The sequence below is a fragment of the Populus nigra genome, chromosome 2 (assembly GCF_951802175.1).
Source record: "Populus nigra chromosome 2, ddPopNigr1.1, whole genome shotgun sequence".
Lineage (NCBI taxonomy): Eukaryota > Viridiplantae > Streptophyta > Magnoliopsida > Malpighiales > Salicaceae > Populus > Populus nigra.
In genome coordinates this window covers 43,655,374-43,680,954 of record NC_084853.1, presented here as the reverse complement: position 1 = coordinate 43,680,954, position 25,581 = coordinate 43,655,374, and the positions used below count along the sequence as shown (strand labels likewise).

The 25,581-nt window shown below is 35.7% G+C and overlaps 3 protein-coding genes and 2 pseudogenes across 4 annotated transcripts; 4 read left to right on the top strand and 1 right to left on the bottom strand.

Moving 5' to 3' along the window:
• The first annotated feature begins 1,163 nt into the window (after positions 1 to 1,163).
• LOC133682839 (transcription factor EGL1-like) lies at positions 1,164 to 5,717 on the top strand (annotated as a pseudogene).
• Positions 5,718 to 7,271: 1,554 nt separating this feature from the next.
• LOC133683001 (uncharacterized) lies at positions 7,272 to 9,835 on the top strand. The gene is made up of 4 exons (XM_062106521.1): positions 7,272 to 7,592; positions 7,693 to 7,977; positions 8,097 to 8,286; positions 9,678 to 9,835. Exons 1-4 carry the CDS (start codon positions 7,272 to 7,274, stop codon positions 9,833 to 9,835), a joined length of 954 nt encoding a protein of 317 aa, XP_061962505.1.
• A 783-nt stretch (positions 9,836 to 10,618) lies between these two features.
• LOC133683000 (elicitor-responsive protein 3) lies at positions 10,619 to 12,008 on the top strand. The gene is made up of 5 exons (XM_062106520.1): positions 10,619 to 10,685; positions 10,844 to 10,909; positions 11,004 to 11,142; positions 11,622 to 11,757; positions 11,853 to 12,008. The coding sequence occupies exons 1-5, from the start codon at positions 10,619 to 10,621 to the stop codon at positions 12,006 to 12,008; spliced, it is 564 nt and encodes a 187-aa protein (XP_061962504.1).
• A 3,945-nt stretch (positions 12,009 to 15,953) lies between these two features.
• LOC133681811 (rop guanine nucleotide exchange factor 3-like) lies at positions 15,954 to 19,179 on the top strand. 2 transcript variants are annotated; one of them, XM_062104965.1, is made up of 9 exons: positions 15,954 to 16,356; positions 16,576 to 16,719; positions 16,806 to 17,173; positions 17,267 to 17,383; positions 17,491 to 17,645; positions 17,728 to 17,802; positions 17,900 to 18,193; positions 18,383 to 18,727; positions 18,815 to 19,179. In XM_062104965.1, exons 3-9 carry the CDS (start codon positions 16,843 to 16,845, stop codon positions 18,926 to 18,928), a joined length of 1,431 nt encoding a protein of 476 aa, XP_061960949.1. In that variant the 5' UTR covers positions 15,954 to 16,356; positions 16,576 to 16,719; positions 16,806 to 16,842; the 3' UTR covers positions 18,929 to 19,179. The 2 variants fall into 2 exon arrangements, with proteins under 2 accessions (XP_061960949.1, XP_061960950.1); XM_062104966.1 differs by lacking the exon at positions 16,576 to 16,719.
• A 5,139-nt stretch (positions 19,180 to 24,318) lies between these two features.
• Positions 24,319 to 25,134, bottom strand: LOC133681442 (large ribosomal subunit protein eL34-like; annotated as a pseudogene).
• Between the last annotated feature and the right edge of the window lie 447 nt (positions 25,135 to 25,581).

Genomic DNA, 25,581 nt, shown 5'->3' with positions numbered 1-25,581 from the left:
ATGAGTTTAGTCAGTTAATCTCGTTGACTCGTTTTTTTTTAATTGAATTTTCTTCTCTAATATCATTATTTAATATTGAATTGATTGAGAATTGAGCTTCATAATTTGTTTTTGTTTATTTTTTATTAGGTTATCTCAACCTAATGATCCATAAATTATGTTAAGCGAGTTAACTTGATCTTTTTTGTGTTCTTTTTTTATTTTTATTTTTACTCTATAATTCAATAGTGGGTTGGTTGAGAATTGAATTTTATAATTTGTTTTGATTTAGTTTTTCTGGGGTATCTTGTTTTTAAGATAAAGATTGTGAGTTTTGACAAGTTAACTCATGTTAAATCGAGTTGTTTTTTTTTTGTTTTTTTTCTATGAGGTTATCTTGGTCTTGTGACTTAAGTCATCGGTTCTTCAACATTGAATTTTTTTGATTAGATAGTCACATTATCATGACTTGTATCGCAGTTTTAATAAGTTAACTTAATTGACTTATGTTTTTTCTTTATCACAAATAATTTTTCTTTATAATAGAAAAAAACATTAGCAAAATTTAAATATTTTTTTTACATCAAGTTTTTTGTATAAAACCCACAGCATAATGTGAGTCCATTATCTGAGTAATTTCCCAAAGAATCTCAAGGGGTAGATATATAAAATTCATCAATGGGATTCATAATTTGATGGAAACAAATGTTCCAAAAAGAGAATTTTCTGTTAAATTAGAGCATGGTCTCGAGCTAGAAAGATAATCAGCAACTTCAGAAATTGTTGAGCATGAAAGTGAAATCCTTTCCTAATCGTAATACAGACTATTTTATTACATGGGGGGCATTGTTTTAATGGCATTTCCATTCCATGGTAAGGCATCAAAGTACAAGAAGGCCAAGGGAGAGTCTTTTCTAGATTAAATAAACACCAGTTACCATGTCCAATAGATTCTTCTCATTAATTGCTCATTAATTTCAGCATTGTCATGATCCATATAAGCACAAAATATATATGTCCACTACTTCTTAATTGGGAAAAAACCAATGAAAGTCCATATCAGTTTTATTAGTTTATGGTCCTTCCTGGACGATATATAAAACAATTGTGCCACTGCCACCAACCAAGGTGCCCCATGACAGAGGTAATGGTGTGCATGCCATATATCTACAAAAATTCAAAAATAAAAATAAAAATCAAAGCCTGATTGGTTACAAGGCCATGATTGCTTGACAAATTTCCACCAAGGGTGTTTCCAAATTCCATTATTTTTACATTATTGAAAGCAAATAACCATCTGGGGTCCGCTTAAAAAGTTAGCAGCCAGCGCTTTCTTGCTTGACGAGTGTGTTAGAGAAGAAGTGTTTCCCTTCTGTAAGTTGGGTGTAGTTGTATTTGTTTGGCAATGGCTCCTGTTGTCCAAGGCCAGCAGGTGGTGCCAGATAACTTGAGGAAACAGCTCGCAGTTGCTGTAAGGAGTGTGCAGTGGAGTTACGCAATTTTCTGGTCACAGTCAACTAGACAGCAAGGGTACATTAGTTGAACTTCTCTTTAAACTTCGAAAGTACTTCTTTTCTTCTTACAACGATTCGGTGTTGCAATTCTTTTATTATTTCTTAATTTCCATATCTGGGTTTTCACTGATGTGCTCATATGCTGTGTACTTAATGATGAAAATACTATATCCAAGATAAAAACTTTTCTTTCTAGAGACAGTCCTTACAACACATACTGCAGCAGAAAATCATAGTAAAAGATTAAGGATTTTGCTGCTGCAGTAGATGTTGTAATGATACAGTATGAAAATTAGGGCTGTAAGAGTTTTCTTCTGTTAAAAAGATAATGCTAGGATAGTTTAAGATTCTTCCTTTCATTTGGGTAACACAATGCAGCCTTGAAAAGTTAATTGAGATGGCTTTTCATTTATGTCTCTCCGTGCTTATGCTGAGAAATACTATTTAATCATGTTCTTTTAGGGTACTGGAATGGGGTGATGGGTACTACAATGGAGACATCAAGACTAGGAAAGTTGAAGCTATGGAGCTTAAAGCTGATAAAATAGGCTTACAGAGAAGTGAGCAATTGAGAGAACTTTACGAGTCTCTCCTTGAAGGTGAGACCGGCCTGCAGGCTAAGAGGTCTTCTCCTGCATTGTCTCCAGAGGACCTGTCAGATGAAGAGTGGTATTACTTGGTTTGCATGTCCTTTGTTTTCAATCCTGGTGAAGGGTATTAATCTGCCTTCTACTGATCCGCAGATCTTATTTTCTCTCTCGATAATGTGGTCATATAATAATGCTTTTAGATGGTCATTCTTCTTTCAAATTGTTGACAGGTTGCCAGGAAGAGCATTAGCTAATAAACAGCCTATCTGGTTGTGCAATGCTCAATATGCAGATAGCAAAGTATTCTCTCGCTCTTTACTCGCAAAGGTTGGTTTCCTTGTCAACTTCTGTTTCGCATTTAAAGCAAACTTCAACTGATCTAATAGCCGTGATATCTTACATGCCATGAGGGAAATCTGACTTCTGTTTTTCCATGTTATGTTCTCTCTGTGACTGGACCATCACTGCCCTTAGAGCGCATCAATTCAGGTAAGAAGGTCTATTTGTATATGAATGCATGATGTGAATGCCATGGACACGCTTACACATGCATGCCCCTGCATTGGCCTTTGCATGGAAGATACTAAATTCTAATGCTATGCAGACACTCACACGTACATCTCCCTGCATCGACCTTTTCTCTCTGGCCACTTCACATTGTTATGCTTTCTTTTTACATGTTACTGAAATAAGATTTGAGTCATAAGATATGCCAATCTCAAGCCTGCTATATGTTTTCTGAAGCATGAACTTTAAAGAAGCAATGTTGCACCATGCTGGCATATAATAATTTTTCCCTCTTCTTCAATATTACTATCCATTTACTACTTTTCATGCTAAATTAAGGAGAAAGCTATTTACCTTAACGGGGATTTTTAAAAAATATCATTTTACCTGCTTAAAAGTTCAACACCCATAGCCCAATCACATCTGTTATCTTTCTGCTCTGACATCGCCTGGCTTGTGACTTCAATTTTGCAGACTGTGGTGTGTTTTCCCTATCTTGAGGGAGTAATAGAGCTAGGTGTGACTGAGCTGGTAATTCCCTGTCTTGAAAATAGACCAATGACTTTCTAATTCAGAATATATGTATAAACCATAAATGTAATGGAACGGTTTGTAAAGGCCTTAATTGTGCTCTTGCTTCTCTTTTTGACTTATTTCAAGGTCACAGAAGACCCCGGTCTCATTCAGCATATCAAAGCCTCCTTATTAGACTTCTCCAAGCCTGTTTGCTCTGAGAAATCGTTCTCTGCTGCTCATAACAAGGATGATGATAAAGATCCAATGTCTACCAGGATCAGCCATGAGATAGTTGATACATTGGCTTTGGAGAATCTGTACACCCCAACACAAGATATAGAATCTGAGCAGGAGGGAATTAACTACTTAAATGGAAATGTGTGTGAAGAATTCAACAGGAACTCTCCTGATGATTTCTCAAATGGCTATGAGCACAATCTGGTGACTGAAGACTCCTTCATGCTTGAAGATTTAAAGGAAGGAGCATCTCAAGTTCAAAGTTGGCATTCCATGGATGATGAATTCAGCGATGATGTTAGAGATTCTATGAATTCAAGTGATTGCATATCAGAGGTTTTTGTGAAGCAAGGAAAGGTTCTACCCTCTTCCAAGGGAAAAGACATATCCCACCTGCAATTGAAAGTACTTCAAGAAGGAAACCACACAAAATTGAGCTCCTTAGATCCTGGAGCTGATGATGACTTGCACTACAGAAGAACTGCATTTGTTATTCTGAAAAGCTCAAGTCAGTTGATCGAAAATCCATGTTTCCAAAGTGGTGATTACAAATCCAGTTTTGTTGGTTGGAAGAAAGGAGCAGCTGATGGCTATAAGCCACGAATACAACAGAAGATGTTGAAAAAGATTTTATTTGCAGCACCTTTGATGCATGGTGGTCACTCTATTAGGTCTGACAAGGAAAATGCAGGAAAAGATTGCCTCAAGAATTTGGAAGGCTGTGAAACATGCAAGTTGCATTTTGAATCAGAAAAACAAAAAGAGAATGAAAAATATCTAGCACTCGAGTCAATAGTTGCTTCTATTAATGAGGTAATTGCATTGCCTTTGTTGGAAATCATGTTATTATGGAGATTTTGATAGTAACCGGAGATTTCATAATTCTTCAGACTTATCTTACTGTGAAAAATGTTAATACATTTTTGAAGAAGTGGAAAACAGTCGTCAACCTCTAACTAGATGCATGCTTTACTGGTTTTTTACTAGTTTTTGTAAATAGCCTTCAAAGCATTTACGTCTACCTTTTCTCCTCAACAAATTTTCTGCTAAATTTTGTAAACTGGCTCTGAGATAAGATTATTTCTGAGAAGCTCATTATTCTGATCCTTGAATTTCCAAGTCGTCAACCTCTAATTAGATGTATGCTCTACTGGTTTTTTACTAGTTTTTGTAAATAGCCTTCAAAGCATTTACCTCTATCTTTCCTCCTCAACAAATTTTCTGCTAAATTTTGTAAACTAGCTCTGAGATAATATTATTTCTGAGAAGTTCATTATTCTTCTGATCCTTGAATTTCTAATGATGCTGTACATTAAAAAACTTGATCATACTTGTACAGATTGACAAAGCATCAATCCTCAGCGACACCATTAATTACCCGAGACAGCTTGAGTCAAGAGTAGCAGAACTGGAATCTTGCACAGGCTCGACAGATTATGAGGCAAGATCCAGGAGTTACATGGGCATGGTAGACCGGACATCAGATAACCATGGCATCAAGAAGCCTTGGATAAACAAGAGGAAGGCCCGTGACATTGATGAAGCTGAACTAGAGCTTGATGAGGTTGCTCCCAAGGATGGCATGCCCGTAGATTTGAAAGTATGCATGAAAGAGAAGGAGATTCTAATCGAGATGAGATGTCCTTACAGGGAGTACATGTTGCTCGATATCTTGGATGAAGCCAACAAACGGCAGTTGGATGTGCTTTCGGTTCATTCATCCACCCTTGATGGCATTTTCACGTTGACCCTGAAATCTAAGGTTTGTGCTGAAGATCAACCCTGTTACTGCCTTTTCTACATATCTTTTGTTTTTCAGATGCATTAGAAACCCGAAGGTAAGAAATTAGAGGTGCAATGACTTCTGATGAGACTAATATGTATTAAAAGCTGAAATTATATTATTACCTTTATAAGAATTATATAGCCTTTAGAAGAAGTCATTGTCATTGAAGTTGTTTCCAGATACTTACACTAATGCCCTTTTTTTGTCGGCAAAATGCTCAAGTCTTGTAAACTTGGTTTCAGTTTAGAGGGGCAGCGCCAGTTTCACCAGAAGGGATGATCAAACAAGCACGAGGAAAACTGTCGGCAAGACTTGAGTCGTCATCTATCAACTTATCAACCGGCACTTGAAAGATTTCTCCATTCAGTAAAGTTTAGTTCTTAGATTCTCATGTAACATGTAGCAGTAACTGCATGAACTCGTAATTGCATAACTTCAATGTCCTTCTTAACTTTTTCTCCACTATTAAATGTTCAACTGCAGTGCTAGCTAATCAGCTCAACTTGTGACTTGATAGGAGTGATGGTCCCTCAATGTAATTTATCTACCATTTTGAATCTCTTTTCAATCAAGTGCTGTTTTGAAAGATACCCTTCTTTTTGTGCGCTGCTGCTTGTTTCTTCAGGTCCATCACAAGTCCTCAAGAATATGAAAAGCCTGCCAAATCTCGTTAAGAATACATCTAATTACATCCTTATTTATTTAATAAAAATTAAGCACAATATAGTATGAGTTTGTATAAGTTTCAAGTCCAAAAATATATTCTTTTGGAGTTGGCTATTATTATATCTCCATTTATTCATAGGCACATAAATACAAGAATTATATAATACACAAACACATAATTTGGAAGTTGAAACTCCAACTGTACAACCTCAGGTCAATGCTCTCAAACCCGACTAATTCTTGTTTTGTTTTCCTCTTCCCCTTTAACTCGAAATCCTTCAAGACAAACCATTCATTAACTTAGAGCTTAAGAGTTAAGAAATGCAATTTCTAGAGATTTCTGACATAAACCACGAGCTTTAATAGCTTAACTTTTTAAAGAATGAAAATTACAAACAATATGACCAACTACACGGGGAAAAATTTGAAATTGGATTTTCCAGCCATGACTTCCAGAGAGTAATACGAGCAAAATGCTTAACAGTGAAGCCAACCTTCTCAAACTTCCCTCTCTCGCTGCTCTCTATAAACTCCAAATAATCCGAACAAACAAATGGTTCATAGATCCTCACGTTTCCTTCTCCTACTACTTCACTTGGTGCCAAGATTACCTTCTCATCCTCAAAACACCAAGAAAAGGCTAGAGAAAGACGGCTAACTGGTTTCTTCAAAAATGATTCGGTGTTCTGATGATCTTCATTTGTCGTTGCTCCAAGCTGGCAGCATATCTCCTATATATGTACATGTTTACCACCAAAGTTTGCTCACATGTGTTGAAGTTTGGTACCAAAGCTATAACAGGATTAGTTAGTAGTAATTTACTGCATTGTTATCTATTTGTTAGCTGATAGCTACCTATCTGTTAGCTGATAGCATTATCTAGATTAGGATGTTTCTTTCAATTCATTTGTTTAAGCTTATCTAGGATTAGACTAGCTTGTTATACAACTCCTTCGATAAAGAAGAACATAGCTGGTACATTTCTTTAGTGTTTTATTTTTCTGTAATGTTTGTTTCCTTCTATAAATAAAACATTGGGGATGACAGTAACCAACTGAGATATTTTCTGCTCCTTGTTCTTTCAACTGTAAAGACTTTGTTCTTTGTTCTTTGTTCTTTTTCTCAGTTCATAAAAATTAGTCTGTTCTTTATATATATCAATTTTTTACAACAATTGGTATTAGAGCCTTTCTGATCTTTGAAGGGTTTGTGAGTGAAAACACGAGAGAATAGTAAGGTTAAATCAAAGCTTTCTGCTTTGAAGGGTTTGTGAGTGAAACACGAGAGGTTAAGTAAGTTTTTTTTTAAGCAATGTATTCTGCAAATTTTCCAGCAAAAACACCAATGTTCACAGGGCAGAATTATGGTGTGTGAGCTATAAAAATAGAAACATATCTCAAAGCTTTTGACTTGTGGGAGATAGTGGAGAGTGATAGGCAACCCACTCCACTAGGAAACAATCCTACGATTGCATAGATGAAATTTTTCAATGAAGAAAAGGCAAAGCGATTCAAAGCTCTTACCTGTCTTCATAATGCTGTGAGTAAAGAAATCTTCACAAGGATTATGGCTTGTAAATCTGCCAAAGAAACGTGGGATAAATTAAAAGTAGAATTTCATGGTGATGAGAAGTCAAGGAAGATGCAAGTTTTAAATCTCAGAAGGCAGTTTGAAGGTTTGAAGATGAGAGAAACCGATACCATCAAAGACTTCTCTTCTCAAATTTCAAAACTTGTGAATCAAGTGAGACTTTTGGGAGAAGATTTTCCAGATTCAAGAATAGTAGAGAAAGTTCTGGTAAGTCTACCAGAGAAATTTGAACATAAAATTTGCTCTTTAGAAGATTCTAAAGATTTCTCAGAAATGAGTCTATAAGAACTGGTAAATGCATTGCAAGCCGTGGAGCAAAGACAAGCTTATAGACAAGAAGGAACAAGTGAAGGAGCTCTTGTTGCAGTTTACAAGGAGAAGAGTCGGGCTAAGAATTTTTACAGAAACAAGCAAGAAGAAAAAAAAGAAAAAGGGAGAGGCTGGCAATTCAATAACTGGCAACAGAACAACAACAACAACATCTTCACTGAAGGGAAAGAGAAGAAAGAACATTTTCCTGCTTGCAAATTCTGTCAGAAAACAAATCATCTTGAAGCCTGGTGTTGGCTCAAGAATGCACAATGCCGAAACTGTAAGCAATTTAGTCACATTCAAAGATTCTGCAAAAATAAAGCAGAACCAGAAAAACAAGCTCAAGTAACCGAGAGTTCAGAAGTGGAGGAAGATTTTTTATTCATGGCTACAATACAGGAGATGTATAACACAGCCAAGGCAAATGACTCATCATGGCTTATTGATAGTGGCTGCACTAATCACATGACTGCAGATCTGAGCTTATTCAAAGATTTGGATAAAAGCTATCTATCTAGAGTTAGAATTAGGAATGGAGACTATGTGAAGGTTGAAGGAAAAGGAACAATTGAAGTAGAAACATTGTCAGGTACAAAAACTCTTTAAAATGTTCTTTATGTACCTAAGATTAATCATAATCTAGTTAGTGTGGGACAATTAATTGAATCCGGTTACTCAGTATTCTTTAATGATGGAGTATGTGATATTAAAGATAAAAATGGAGTGCTACTGCTTTCTGCAAAAATGATGAACAGAAGTTTTAATGTTGATTGGAGAGAAGTATGTTTGAGTGCTAACACTTATGAGAACAATGAATCTGTTTTTTGGCACAAATAATTGGGGCACTTCAATTATGCAACTTTAAAGATAATAGCTGACCTGCAGATGATTCACGGTTTACCAGATATACAGGAACAAAAGAGTATTTGTGAAGCCTATCAGTTAGGAAAACAAACTAGAGTTGTTTTTCCTGACAATGCATTCAAAGCACTGTCAAAACTCCAGCTTGTACACACAGATGTGTGTGGGCCGATGCATAATGAATCATTGAATGGTTCAAAGTATTTTCTTCTATTTGTTGATGATTATAGTAGATTCTGCTGGATTTACTTTTTGAAATCAAAATCTTATGTGTTTGCTGAGTTTGTTAAATTCGAAGCAACAGTTGAACTAGAAACAGGAAACAGGTTTGAAAATCTGAGAGGAAGAATTGGAATGTGTAGCTTTGGAACCAAGGAGGAGTGTTGAAGTTTGGTACCAAAGCTGGAACAGGATTAGTTAGTAGTAATCTACTGCATTGTTATCTATCTGTTAGCTGATAGCATTATCTAGATTAGGATGTTTCTTTCAATTCATTTATTTAAGTTTATCTAAGATTAGACTAGCTTGTTATACAACTCCTTTGATAAAGGAGAACATAGCTGGTACATTTCTTTAATGTTTTATTTTTCTGTAATGTTTGTTTCCTTCTATAAATAAAACATTGGGGATGACAGTAACCAACTGAGATATTTTATGCTCCTTGTTCTTTCAACTGTAAAGACTTTGTTCTTTGTTTTTTGTTTTTTTTTCTCAGTTCATAAACATTAATCTGTTTTTTATATATCAGTTTTTTACAACAACATGGACTTGTATCCATCAATTTCCCTTCCTTAGATTCCACCTGCAGTCCACCAACTTCATCTTGGTATACAATGGTCACACAGCTCATGTCTGCATGCATTCCAAGTCCCTCAACCTCGTCTACCAAACTTTCGGAGGTGTGTAGTTTACAATCCTCGGATAACCATGGCAATTCCTGAATTCTGATTCACAGCACTTCTTGTCAAAACCCTCTCCCAGGCCAAATTTAGTGACTTTAGTAAGTGTAATTGGAACTTTATGTTAATTTAGTTGTAAAAACAAAATAAGGTTATCTCTTGGTTTTGTGATTCAATGTGGTTTTGAGCTTGAAGTTCAGGTCTTGACTGTTTTATTTAGCTTCTGATGGCGTTGCTCTTACATTATTTGATCAAGTAGAACATAAAGATGATGTTGTGTTGTGGAGTGCGATGGCTTCGATTTTTGTTAAGAATGGGAAGTATAGGGAAGGTATTGATTGCTTCAGGAGAAATGCTGAGTTACAGTGTGGGGGCTAAGGATCGATGTTAGTGTTTTAGTCCTGTCCTTTGCCCGCTTGAACTGATCTTGGTGAGTTGTGTTTAGGGAAAGAGATTAATAGGCTGCTGATAAAGAGTGTTTCGCATCATCCTATGATTGTCTACACGCTATTTCCAATTCATCAATCTCACACCCTATGCATCACATGGTTCATAATTGTCAAGGGATGACAGTTAAGTGGCTGTTTTTTATACACCCTGATTGTTTAATTCATGGTGCTAGTCTTCTCGTAGAACAAAACTTAAAAATCTACTCGTTACCTATCACACAAAATATAAATTTGGTTAAGTTGAAGAGCATGCAATCGAACTTTGAAGTTAATTAGACCGTATGATGGGTAAGAAGACCTCTGGAAGTTCAATGTTAGACCACAGATGTAAAGTTTGAACCATTTTAGGCTATAGTTTCACTCTGCTCCCATGCTACAAAGTGCTGTTCATCATAACAGTCATCGTATAGAAATCTTTGTTACTCAATATTTTATTGCTTCGAGGCCCATTGATTCTGGGATTCATTTAAAACAGCTTTGGTTACTTATTTAAATTGAATTCCTTCTTAGTGAACTACGTAACTTAATTAATTTAATGCATATGTTGCATTAAAAGAGCTTTGAAACTGCCACTGTTACTAATTCTTGCACCAAATGCAGCAGCAGGAGCATCTTCTTATATATGAAAGCACACGGTTTCTCTATATTGGACAAGCACATACAGATCATGCAATCTCACACCAACACTCACAAAGGGAGTACCAGTACACAGATGAAGAGAGGAATCCTTGAAGTACTTCTTGTTCATGCTAAAGGCATGAAGCACACAAATCTCATCGGTAACTCTCCCTCTCCGAGCTATATATAGACCACATAAAGTGTGATGTTTGCTTGTGGCTCTGTATGCCGCCGCACCCGTTGAAGTTTTTTGCATATGCCTTCTTTCATTTTGACCTGATTTGAGCCCATTAACATTTCAGTTTCGCCTTGGTTACAGGTCCACCAGTCTATCATGTCATCATACAATGTGGATCTCACGTGCACAAAAGCAAAGCATCATCAGGTTCACACCCTGCCTTTCAATTTACTAGGTTGATATCTTGAGCTCCTACGGCTAGTTTGTTCAAGTACCTTAGTAACTCAGTTTCATGACTCAGGCAAAGATGAAAAAACATGGTGGAATGAGAAATTCAGGTTTGACTTCCCATTAACTGATTGGAAACAGTTGACCCATCTAAAATTCAGAATCATGGACCAGGAATTCTTCACTGATGGTGGATTTGTCGGTGAAACCATGTAACGTCTAGAAGTCATTCTTGCCCTTATTTTTTTCTAGAAGCTTAATATTGCATGATTTTTTGTTTTTGTTTTATCTAAAAAATTTCACGCTCCTGGCCCTTTAGGGGATCATGTAACGCAAAGAAGACACATAACGAACCTAACAACTTCTAATTTCACACGGAACAATATCATTCGTAAATGGCTAAATCAACTATCATATGTATGCTTTTCCTCCTTTGAAGCTTGACAGTGAATATCTGCATAAATTGTGAATGAAACTCTCATTCTGAGGAATGATAGATAAGATTTGTAGCGGAAACTATGCCAGGGTGGTTTTCTAGCCGCCAAAAGTAATGGCAACGAGGAATTTCATCAAATAATATTTTCTCGTGGGTGTAGTGATATTGCAGAGACTTGTCTCAATCCACTAACCAGTTTGTCTTCTTATGATTTTTTTTTAATTTTTTTTAATTTACGTGTTATCTGTGATTTAGAATTTACCTTGGAGGAATAATAGATGAGGGGATTAACAGAGGAATTCTAGAAATGATGCCAGCTCCATATAATGTGTTGCTTGAAGATGACACCTACAAAGGAGAGATAAAGATTGGACTCAAATTCATTGCCAACGTAAGCAAACATTGTTATTTGACATCCTTTAGTTTCTATTGTAGGCATTAGTGGATTAGATCACTGAAATTACGTAAAATCACCGTTTTTTGCAGACAGAAGTGCTCCCAGAGAGGACATTCCTTGCACAGGTGAATGAACCAAGACAACTGATATGCAGATCCATTATAAATCTCTGCAAATTCTCATGGTGGAAGTTGTGGCCTTATCATAGTCAGAGGAGTACTAAAAATAAGACAGAGGAGGAATAAGATGGATCATAATCCTGAATTGTAGTCCTAGGAATAACTTGGTTGCGAAATGAGTAAGATGAATTGAACCTGTGGGATTTGGATCATATTTTGGTTATCAATTTGGGAAATGTTTCCCTGCTTGAAATTCATTTAGAAAATTATCAGATTCTGTTCTTCATTGTAGCTGCCATATATTGATTTATAAGCGAGCAACGTCAGGTTTCAGGGTTCTCTCCCCATGTTATATGTGGCCAGCTCAAAATCTTTTGAATAGTTAGTTTCTGTTAGTCGTTCTATTGGTGACAATGGGCAACAGGACCCAAGACTGGAGCTTGCGTCTGTCCAACAGCTGAATGGGCATTGGTCAGATTTGCTTAGGAACCTTTTCTTCTTTTTTCTTATTTTTTTCCTGGTAATTTTGTACGGACAGGTAGGCTACTTGTTTTGCATCTTAAAAGTGAGTTCGTGCGTTTGCTTAATAAAGAAATATTTGACCTGATAATATTGTGATTATATTTCCGTGCAATCCCTATGACACATTCATGGGCCAAATTAAAAGAACATGCAACACATTTGCGAAATGGGATGCACGTCTGTCTCGGGAGTCAAGACCCATCTGAGGATTTCTGTGTTTCATCTAGATAATGTTTCGAGGAAATGGGTTTCTTTACAGATTGGCATGAGTTTTCTTTTGGACTGATAGGGAGAGTTCTTCAGTTATTTACTAAGGCTAATGTATTCCACATGTCTTCTAAGCTAACCCCCGACCAAGCTAACAACTATTCTAACGTATTCAACCAAGAGTTGCATGTTCTTCTTCTTCTTCTATGTTTTTTTTTTCTTAAGAAATAAAGTTCAGTTATTTGTGTACTAACAATTCCCAGGTTTTAAATTGGCTATTGAATTGATGATGAAAGTGCTGCCAAGTTTCATTTCCAATTTGACTTTCTGGTCCTACCAACATGGAGAAACAAAGAGAGATTCTCGAGTGTGAGGATGAAGCATGTTGTAGGTTAAGACGTTCATCAACCAAAAGAAATATAGAATTTAGGGTTTGGATATTTTAGGCTTTCAAATTTTTATGTAGCCAAAAATGGTGGTGGGGAAATATTAAACATGGATTTTAGGTGATGGAGACTCTGCCAGCATCTCATGGCTTCTAGCTTCTAGCTCACATGCAGATTTATAATCCTTACCACCCAAAATGATGAAAGAACAGGTTGTCCTTTCTTCTTCTTCCCCTCTCTTCCCTTCTCCTTTTCTTTTCTTTTTTAATTAAATGAACGAATTGTCTTGCATGATCATATGATTTTTTTTTCTCAGTTGTTCTAGGCCTAGACAGTCCTGCTGGTAGCCCCTTTAACTACCAAAATGATTGGGAGCGAGGCCTGGCCGCCCCTTTAGGCTACTAGGCCAATTGGCCGCCCACCAACCCATTCTTCTTTTCCTCTCTCTATATTTTTCTCCCACTTCTCTGTCTTTTTCTCTCACTTTTTTCCTCGGCACCAGTAATTTCAAGTGTAGCGTATATAATTTCTATGTCTCGCACGTATAAAACTATTGCAGGATAAACGTTGCAACTATCCTTTTGCTACACCTACCAGACATCTATACCAATAAAAAAACAAATATACCAATTAGTATATTTGAGACATTGGTTAACCCGTGTTTTAAAAAAAATAATGATTTTTATTTTGTTAAAAAATAATTTTTTATATATTTTGGATCTTTTTAATACGTTGATCTCAAAAATAATTTTTAAAACATAAAAAAATATATTATTTTGATGGATTTCAATATGAAAAACACTTTAAAAAGCAACTACATCTACACTTTCAAACAGGTTAACTTCTTTTCCAATCACTTACTAGAACTCATGGCAACTCACACCAACCGTTGAGCCACTTTGGTTGGCCAATAATGTGATTTTCTTTCCTATAAATAAATTTCATAAATAAATACACCTATTTCACTAAACAGAAGCTATTTTTTCTAAAGCCACACCTGAATTCACACACAATGATATTTTCACTTTTCTTTTCTATACATTATATTTTCCTATGCATACATATACTAACTTAAATAGTGGAGACTTTCTCATTTTACAAGGGATTTTTTTTAAAAGGAACAACTTAGACGCATAACTCAACTAGGAAAAGTCCATTTATGTGTTAAAGTTTTTCTTTGATTTTATTAGTGGCCTTGTTTGTGGAAAACATAAAACCATTTCATTTCCTTTCACCTTTCACCAACAACTCTTTCTATAGCTGACGAGACTCTAGTATAGGGGAGAGTGACTGATCTCCCCATCACAGGGACTCCAATTCCTTTAGGTCTTTAACATCTTTTCCATGAAGTATATATGCTCAATGATGTTGTTGCACCAATGTAAATACATCTTTGTACCTTTTCTCCTACACAACAACAAGCTATTATATATGCACCAAGTGCATAAATACGATTCCAATTCCTTAAAGAAACAAGGTAGAATGACATGCATGCGAGTAATGCTCGCACTGCTACACCTAAAATGAGTTACACACATCATTATCACACGAGATGCTCTTAATGATCTAATCACTATTGATCCACATCAAAGTCTCCCTCACAATCTAGAAAAAAGCATAGGCATATGATGAGATCTATAACTCTAGGATCTCCTGAACATATCCTAGTCAAAGAATCTCTACTTTGTCATATAATCTCACACACTCGACTCTCTAGAGACTATGTTTCAGCAAAAGCCAACCTAGACAACTACGAGGGGCTCACGGATCCTCGGGAGCATATATAAAATTTGAGAAACATCCTAAATCTTGTTATACAAGAAATTGATGCTATGTGCAAAGTTCTTCCTCTGTGGATATGCATGCGACTGACTTGTTTTTCCTTTTCTCTCTCTATATTTCTTCTCTCACTTCTCTGCCCTGTTCTCTCATATTTTTCATGGATATCGATAATTTTATGTGTAGCACATAATTTTTTTGTCACACACACAAAAAATGATTGTAGGACAAACATCGTATTCTATCATTAATAGTTAGCTTTCAGCCACGCCTAATAAACACTTATCAACCCACATGAAGACCAATAAAAATAATTATATCTACTCACACTAGCACACCACCTTCTCCTCCAATCACGAACCAAAACCCATGATAGCTTTCACCAATAATGAGTCACCTTGATTAGCCAATGACATTATTTCCTTTTCCATGAAAAAATTATGTGTGTAAATACATCCATTCTCACCAAGCAAGGGATGATTTTCTCTAGAGCCACACCCAGATACACACATTATGATACCTTTGCTCTTTTTCTTTATACATTATCTTCTCTTTTATAGACATATACGAACTTAAATATCAGAGAGTTGTTCTTTCAATAAAAAATTTATTTTTACAGGAACAACTTCTGCCCAAAACTCTACAAAGAAAAATTCATTTAGGTGTGAAGTTTTTATCCAACTTCATCATAATATAATCCAATGGTAAATTGTGGAGGCTCCTCTCCCAAGAAAAAAAAAACAACTATTTCCCATTTCCATCAAGAGAAACAGAAGGAAAGAGTTTAAAATTTCATTTCGCAATGAACTACGAATTTGGTGGCATACCTTCTTTGTTTTTTTTTTTTTTTTTTTTGTCTAGAAGGAGTTTGGTTGGCATGCTTAATCACTGAACATGTAGTTTAATGGAATTCTTATAAAAGGAAATGATATATGCTTTGATTACCCAACAAATGGTCTTAATTGCATTCTAAAAAAGGGTCTTCATTGACGAATTATGCCCATAATAGCAAGCATCATAATGTGAATTAATCAAATCATAATTCATCCTGGCATTTCCTACATCTCAAGATGGCATACTCCCCATTAAAATAACCCAAAATTATTCGTCGAGATTCTCTTACATAATTTTATTATTCATTTTGTATTCAGCAGCCCTATTATTACACATCACAAACCCATAAATGTTCGTGTCCAACTAAGATGTACTTTGCATGTTCTATCATATGATCCCTTCAACAACAAGACCAACAGCCTCTGCTTTTTCTATCCATTCTTGATTCTTTCTTTGAGAAAAACAGAGTCATTTCTGCAACTCCCCGTCTTTCTTGATCTCGTATCAACAAACACAACAATCAAACGGCCGATATTTTTGTTTTTTTCATCTTTTATGCATGATTATAGGGTCATGAGTGCTTGTCTAAAGATAGTGTTTCTTTTGGAAAGAAAAGGGCTACGGGGAATCAAGAGAAGAGAATCATAGGAAGGAGGGAACTGTTTCAAACGGTCATCAACAATATTCAGCTTACTAGCTAGCGAGTGTCGTCAACTGTTACAAAATTCAAATCTGCCCTATTAAAGGTAAGTTTAAAGGAAAAGAATGTCATTAGACCGTTGCTTTTATAACATACCTGCCGTTGTCTTCGAATTTTCAAATTTCTGTTGGTTCAATTCTAAGGAAAAAAAAAAGAAACCTATCAAAGACTGCCTTTAGTTACAAGTCTTGCAGAAAATTCAGTGCATTATTACATTTTCTGATAACAATAACGACTTGTGACTAAGCCCTTTTGCTTTTTGTAGCAAGAAAGGAGAACAGTTCCTTTTCTTTTCTTTTTTTCTTTGTGATCCTTTTTTCTTCTTCTCTCAAACATAAATTCTGCGTTTTAAGCCAAATCCCGGGTGAAAGTATGGGATTTGAGCTGAGCATTCCTAGATACCCCACCGGTGAGTTTTGTTTTGTTAATGAAAAGAAGTCCTAAGATCTAGAGCCCACTAACCAAATTTCTTACACTTTCATGATTATCTTGCAGATTTCTGATCAAGTAGGCCACAAGTCTTAATCTTTAAATGGATAATTCGTCGAGTTTTGACGAAGTTTCGGATCCCGGTTATCAACCTTCACCTTCTTCCTTGGATCAAAATGATCACCCAGCCGTGGAAACTCCAGTGTACTCAACAATGAGTGGTGATTCATTCATGTTCGGCAGGACTTATTCAGAGACCTCAGCCTTTTCTGATCCCATAGATGATAACAGCTATTCAAGTGAACCTTCTCCTTCTCATTGGCCAGTAACCAAATCTGGAGCACAACATCAGGCTATGCTTAGAAGACTAGAAATGAAGCAACAGAAGCAAGTTGCGGATGAAAAGTTGGATGATCAAGAATCTGTTGACTTGGGTGGGGTTCATAAGATAATTTGTGCCTTTTTGCTGAAAAAATTGTTCATGTGATGAGTAAGATGGTAACACAATTTTTGCATAATTTTGGCAGAACTTGAGATGATGAAAGAAAGATTTTCAAAGCTTTTGCTTGGTGAAGACATGTCAGGAAGTGGCAAAGGTGTCTGCACAGCTGTTACTATATCAAACGCCATAACAAATCTCTACGGTATGCATAATACATACACATCAACTTGATTTATTTTTAAAAAAATAATGTTCTTTCTTCCTGTTATCCAGTTCTCTGTCATTGCTTATCTTTGATACTTTCTTCAGCAACTGTGTTTGGGCAAAATTTGAGATTAGAGCCATTGAAACCTGAGAAGAAATCGATGTGGAAGAGAGAAATGGATTGCCTTCTTTCTGTATGTGATTACATAGTAGAATTTATCCCCAAGTCTCAGAATTTACAAGACGGAACAGCTCTTGAGGTGAAGTTTTGTTAGCTATCAACCAAATTTCAAACAGGCTTTTGAATTCTCCTATTTCTAACATGATTGATTGGTCTTTCAGGTGATGGAAAGTAGACCAAGATTAGATATTCATATCAACCTTCCGGCATTAAGAAAGCTTGACGCAATGCTCATGGTAAGGAAAGCATTCATTTGCAAGAAATTAGAACATCTCTGTTTTCATTACAGTGTCATATATACAAGTTCGTTATAACTTGGGTTTTATTTGACAGGAAGTGCTGGATAGTTTCCAAGATAGAGAGTTTTGGTATGCAGAACAAGGAAGCATGTCATCAAATTCAACTCGTTCAGGCTCGTTTCGGAGAGTTATTGTCCAGCGTAAAGAAGAGAAATGGTGGGTGCCAGTCCCATGTGTTCCCTCTGGTGGCCTCTCTGAGAAGTCGAGGAAGCACTTGCGACACAAACGTGACTGTGCATATCAAATTCACAAAGCTTCCATGGCCATTAACAGTAGCATTCTTGCTGAGATGGAAATTCCAGAGACATACATAGCATCTCTTCCCAAGGTTAGCCTCCTTGCTGTTCAAATTACTTTACAAAAATGTAGTGATTCTAAATTTCTAAAGCCTGGGAGTAATGACAACTAGGTTCCATTTTCTAAAAGCACTATGAAATTTTTATAGAATAGCAAAGACATGTCCTATCAAGTTTCTTGATATTGACAGTATGTTATATCAAAATGTTTTTTCTTTCAGAGCGGAAGAGCGAGCCTGGGGGACACAATTTACCGCTACCTGTATACAGCGGACAAATTCTCCCCAGGACATCTTCTTGACTGTCTCAACTTAGCATCAGAACATGAAGCACTTGAGCTTGCAGACCGAGTTGAAGCTTCAATGTACACATGGAGACGCAAAGCATGCCTAAGCCATTCAAAATCCTCTTGGAACATGGTGAAAGATCTCATGTCTGACATTGATCGAACGGATAAAAATCATATTCTAGCAGAAAGGGCCGAGACCTTGCTATTTTGCCTGAAGCAGAGATACCCCGAACTTTCACAGACATCCTTGGACACTTGCAAAATACAGTACAATCAGGCAAGTTGTGCGATCATTAATCTCACTGCAAAATATCAAATTTATTTATTTTTTCAACAGGGGTAAATGGAAAGATAAATATTGCAGGATGTGGGACAAGCAATCCTAGAGAGCTACTCAAGAGTTTTAGAAGGCTTAGCATTCAACATTGTTGCTTGGATCGAAGATGTTCTTTTCGTAGATAGGAACCAAGAACAATAGGAACCAGAGTTCAAACATCAGTGATAGATAACATATCTTAATCAAGGTGCTCTCTCTCGGATCACTGTCCTACTTTCTGTAATGCATAAGCCTTGTGAGGAATCTAGGAAATTTCATTTACTTTGCGTGTAACAGGTTGAAGGTAGTAGTTCTTACGTAGGAAATATCTTCTGCATAGGTGAAGAGATCTTTTGAGCAAGATTTGTACATTCTGCATCCAGTTAAGCTAATTTCCTCAAGAATTTTTGTTATCGCGCGATTCAGTTTCAATCCACAGTTCTTTCCCCACATAAAAAATTGAACTAAAACATCAATTGATAAAGTAGAACAACAGAGGATAAGGAAAGCAGGAGCAATCAAACCCAAATTGTTGCCTCATCATCTATACAATAGCGGTCACTAGTCAGCAATTCAGGCAACTCTCATACTTTTCATTAGTGATATCAACAAAAGATTCCAAAAAAAAGCCATGCTAATGATTTGTAGTGGGTCACCACTACTACCCTGTTTTGAACATCTGTCAATGAACCACTCTTGAGTATTAAAGGTAGCAAGGGTCGTTTTCTTGGAGCAGAAGAAGATTCCAAAGCATCAATCTTGGTTTTGCATTTGTTATGGTCCCCTGTTTTCCTCCAGGCACTCCTTTAGTGCTTCAGCTCCAACTTGAGACAGTTTCTTCCTTCTGCCATCATTAGCTCCAGCATTATCACCACCACTACTCTCTCCCTTCTCATTATCCATTGTACCTGAATAATCCTTCACATTCCACACAGATCTTCATCAGGAAAGATATATTTAAAAGAAAAATAAAAGAATTATCAAGAAAGAAGCATAGAATTCTGGTGGATTCTTGAATATTTTTTTTTTTTCTTAACACATGCAGAGCAGAGCACTCAGAGAATGTGGTATTGAAGATCAAGAACCAGCTTAAGGTTTAAAGAAATTGATGAGCCCAAAACTAGATTCAAACAAATTGATGAACCCAAAACTTTGAAGATGGTAAAGTAATTTAAAAATATCGATGCTTCGACTGCGTTATTCTTCTCTCTCCAAGACTCGTACTCAGCTCATCTGTCGTATAATAACAAGTTTACAACTCACTCTTTCCCGCGTTAAGTAGTGACCAGCAACCACCATCCCTCCCTCTTGCGTGACTCATAGGAAATTTAACTAGGTAGTTTGTTAGAAATTAGAACAGAAGTTTCTTTTACGCCGCAAAAAAAAAACATTGCATAAACGTCCTTAACGTCTTTTTTACCAGCAAAAAAATAAGTAAACTTAAAATTTAATGTATACTTTAAAAATTATAAAAAATTGGTTATGAAGGTTTTTTATTTAAATTACAAGTTTAAATTATTTGTTTACCATAATATTTATTTTATAGACAATATTGTATAATTATTGAAAAAGCAAGTTTTAGATAAAAAAAAAAACATTCTAATAATTTTGAATAATTTTGAAGTGATTGTATCTAAAGTTATAAGAATAATAAAATACTTGCGTGTTGCAAAGGGAATTTTTTGAAGGTGTCGTTAGCTCCAACTTAGCAGATCTATTTTAAAATCTTTTAACTTGACTTCTTATTTAAATTGTGTTTTCAAGTATCTCAAGTGATTCGAACAACAAGTAAAACTCAGTTTCATTTAAAAAACCAAGATGAAATCTGCATGCTAAACTCACGACTCGACTTATAAGTTGGAATGGGTTTAATAATATTTTTTACAAAAAAAAATTTTTATTTAATAATATAATAAAAAAAAATATTAAGACTTGCAAAAAAGCAGTTGAATGAACTATTTTTAAAAGACAGTAAAAAAGGCTGGCGAACGAGCCCGGCCTAAGTGGCCCAACACGCTTGACCCATTAAAAATGGCATTCCCCTTGTTAAGAGAAAGACTTTGAAATCAAAATTGACTTTTGTTTTGTTAATGGAATCTCGTCAACGAATGTTTTGTCTCTCCTTGTTGTTTTCAGTTAACCCTCTCTCTCATCCTTCTCACTCTTAAAAACCGTTATGTAAGAAAATGAAGTTTTGGATTGAATCGCATAATTGTCAAACTAAAGGGCCAGAAATGATATTATAAAAATCTTAAAGCATTGTTTTAAGGAAAGACGTTGACAGCATTGTCACACCATGATGAATACAAAACTCTTTGAAATTAAATAGAAAAATAAAAATAATAAAGTTGTCACATACTAATTAAAAAAAACTAGAAATTTTAAAATTGACATTGGGAGGTTTAGGTATTGTGTTAATCATGCCTAAGAAAAGATTGGCATCACCTTTATCATATCCTTTCAAACATAAAGCTATTTTTACGATGTGTTTTTTTCTAATCTTATTCCACACATGTTATTGATTGTTAAAAAAGAAAGCATTTGATGTTAATCCATAAACATAGGTGATTTTGTCTATTTAGAAAAAAAAAATTAGACATTAATCCCTAAAAGAAGATTTTGCCAATTTATAAAATATTTTGATGTTAATCCTTAAAAAAGAGATTTTGTTTATGAAAGAAATATTTTGATGTTGGTCCCTAAAAAGAAAATTTTGCTGATTTATGAAGAAATTCTACATTAATCCCTAAAAAGAAAATTTCATCGATTTATGAAAAGTTTTGATGTTAATATCTAAAAAAGAGATTTTTCAGTTTATGATTTTAAAACAGGTGTTAGACTCGTATGGACGGTGAAAATATAGATTTTGCCCCACTCTTTTGACTGTGTCCAAAATAAGCCTTAAGGGCATTACTCAAGGCCTATGCGGAGTCAAGTTGACCAGCCCGGGTCCACTCACAGCAACAATGGATAATATGTCATAATACTAAAAAATTATATAAAAAAACATAAAAATAATAAGAAAAACATGAAGGTTTTTTTATATATTTTAAAATTATATATTGTCACTTCGAGAGTGACTTTACTAGTAAAATAACAGTTTATGAAAAAGTGAATTAAAATGGTATTACCCAACTCATTAATTTATGTTGATGTTTAACTAAATAATTTTTTTTTTAAAAAAAAACAAAGTCACAATAGATATAATTATTTTTATATTTTTTTATACAAAAACACTCTTACTGAAACACACATTCACGATGTAAATTCATACACAAAACACATCATACTAAAAAATTAAACACACAAAGCTAAATACACAAAATCATTCAAAATAACACATAATTTGTCATAAACTCAAGAATAAGTTAAAATTTTAATTAGGGTTTGAAATTGACCTTGAAAGTTACTGAACCAGAAAAGGCTAAATCAATAGCTAGAATAGTGGGATAGTAATGGCGCATGGATGACGACCAAGATTATGATGTGTTATTTCATGCGCCACCAAGGTTTGGAAGGAGCGTGATTTTAGTTCGGTTCACACAAGTTAGTTATTTAATGAAAAAACCAACAGTTGTTTCAGGTTAATTTGATTCATTAAAGTTAATCCAATTTGATTTTCATGACATTCACATAAATTTCTTCTCAATATCCTGCTATGAAGTTTCACTCATTATTAATAAAAATAAAAATAAAAGTCTATCTTTCTATCTTATTTTTCTCTAGAATAAATATAGATAATCTACCAATTTATTATTTAGTAAATTGCCGAAGTAAGTGTAATATTGCAGTTTCCAGAAGAAAAAAAAAACAAAAAAACAGAGATGGGCAAATCATGGAGAGTTTGTTCTCAGATTCCAATATAAAAGAAGAGGACAAGAAAGAATCCCTTTACTTTTTACTTAGGAGACATGGGTGCAAAAAATAAATTAAAATAACGAAACATGCTTAACATGCTATTAAAATCCCATGAAAATAAGACAAGTATTTAGGACGACAATTTTCAACATTCACTTACTAAAAGTATAAATCTTGTTAAGACTTGAGGACATCGTAGAAAGAACCACCTTGATGTAAGGAAGGAAGCCTAACAGCAGCAGTCGTCTCAGGCAAATGAGAATGTGGTGCCCAGAGATGGTGAATATCAACACTTGGGATTGGGCCTCATAAGAGGAAAGCGTGCGGGGTCATATGGACCCTTCAAGTCCACAATAAGCTGTCAGGGAGGGTGTTCTTCTTTAAGCCGAGTTGCTAAAACTCTGCAAAGCAACAACGAAAAACTGCGTTCGTAAAAAGCAGGGAAGGGGACATTTCCTTTTTCTTCCATTAAAGCTGCCAAGAAAACAAATAAATAGAAGATAATCTGGCATAATTAACAAAAGGAAAAGAAAGAAGTTTCGATACTTTTTCCCCATTTAGGCAGGCGAGGCGAGGCCGTCTTGCTCCATCATGGTAGTGTCGCAGAAAAAGCCGCGAAATGTTTTTCAATTCGATAGCGATACTCTAAGAATAATATGCTAATGTTAGATGCTGGGACACACTAACAAGGATGGCTGTATAAATCTCAACTTGGATGCCCAAAATTCAAGACTGAAAAATAATGAAAGAATTGCACTCTGAACAAAGAGATAATTCACACATCAGTCATCGGTCTCGCCGTACAACAGCCGGGGGGGGGGGGGGGGGGGGGGGAATACAATATAGTTCGTGTTTTTAAGAACCAACATTCTTTTGGAGAAAATGTTAAAGCGCTTCCCTGGGAGATCAACAATGTATAGAGCATCATTGCACTTCAATAGCACCCACAAATCGGTGGACCATGGATGCTGCGGAGAAGAAAACATAAAAATGCTATAATATAACAAAGGTTGTTAAAAACGTATTTTTAACATGGCATGGAAAATACAAACTAAACTCGGATCGTAATATTATAAAATTGTAAGAAATTTTTTTATATATATATAGTTCAAACTTCAAACACCTTAAAATACATTATTCAAATAAAAATTCATGCATAGTTCAAGCATCTTAAAATATATTATTCAAATAAAAATTCATACATATAATAATTCAAGTATAAAATAAAAAAAATTAACTACAATCATAACAGAGAAGAAAACATGTTTTATTTTGGGCCACTTTTTTTTTAATCACATGAAGGTCAACCATAATCAATATAGAGGGAGAGACACTTTTTTCCATTATAATATCCCAGATGAACAGCATAGGAGTACGTAATTATTGACATGTCAGGATATACAAGTCATAGTTTTGAAACCCGACCCGGTTATCGACCCGGTCAAGTGATCGGGTCACGGGTCAAATGGGTTGACCCGGGTCAACCCAAAAAAAATTGAAAAAACCATATAATTTCTCTAACCAATTAGCTTAATACCATCATTTTCCTGCAGTTTCTTTGTTATCATTATAAATTGCCATTGCCGTTCACTGATGTAGAAAAAATTATGGCAACTGTGATCAAATATATTCAGAGAGAGGTGGAAAGGGCATTTTCATTTGTTTTGCAAGGAAATTGGCAATCCATCCAAATATAGGCAAGGAAATCAAATTGACAAAAGGTGAAATGAACACATCCAAGTCATCAGAGAATCAAACACGCTAACAATCAACTCCACATTTGATTGTCATTAATCATAACAAAATTTTGCTCAAACACATCCTCTAACTCAAAAGAATTCACTTCATCATTTTGAGGCATGTTTTTCCTTTGCCTTCTGAATCTTCAAAACCCTCTTCACAATCTTTTGCTCCTCCACCAAGAAAGCCCCGGATAATTCTCTCCTTAACAGTACTTCCAGACAAGACTCCACCATAGGCACGGTTCACAGTCCTGCGATTCCTTGACAGTCTAGACCTCTTATATTCAGCAGGTCTCAAGTGAGGGATCCCTTGAATCCTTTTGCCAGTAACTGAGCACTTGGGTCCGCTAGCCCTCTTCTTGGTGGTTTGGTAAACCAATTTCCCACCAGGGGTTTAGACCACACGGTGTTGGTTAGATTTTATGGCGTAGCTGTGACACTTCCGGTAAGTCAGACGCTGCACCATTTTCAGATCACCAGCTCTTAAGTCTCTGGGTGGTGTGATGGAGGATAAAACTGGGCACTTGGGACCCTCTTGCTGAAACAGACTCTCGTGATTGTGATGGAGGATAAAACCTGAGAAGCGGAAGCTTTTGAGCCCTTGATTAGTTGCCCATTTTGACCCCCTGTTCTCCATCTACGTGCTTCCATGATCAAATTTCTCTGCTCCCCAGCTGGGTTTCAAAGAGTAACATTAATTAGGTTATTGATTTTGTTTCGTTATTCTTTACTCTTCAGTCTTCATCGTTTTGGCATTTTAGAAAGAAAAAAACGACGTCGTTTAATGACAGTCAAAATAAAAAAAAATTGACCGGGTCTCATCCGGGTTTGACCGGGTGGACCGGGTCTCGGGTCAACCCGCCAGGTCGACCGGGTTTTCCCGGGCCAATTCCCAAGCGGGTTTTTGCCTCCACCAGGACCGGTCCCAGGCCCAGGTCGGCCGGGTCCCAGGTCAGCCCGCCAGGCCGGTCCGGGTTTTAAAACACTGATACAAGTACAATTTTCAATATTGAACGGCAATATATCTTCGCAGATCTCGATATCAAAACAAAAGTGGCTCAAAATTTCTTCCTCCGTTGAAATCATAAAATCAATATTAAAATTGCGATGTTATATGATTTTATCCGATTTTACCTGAATTCAACCTGATTTTATCTATTTTTTATTTTTTCAAACAATTCAACACATAAAACATGCTTTAACCCATAAAATCAT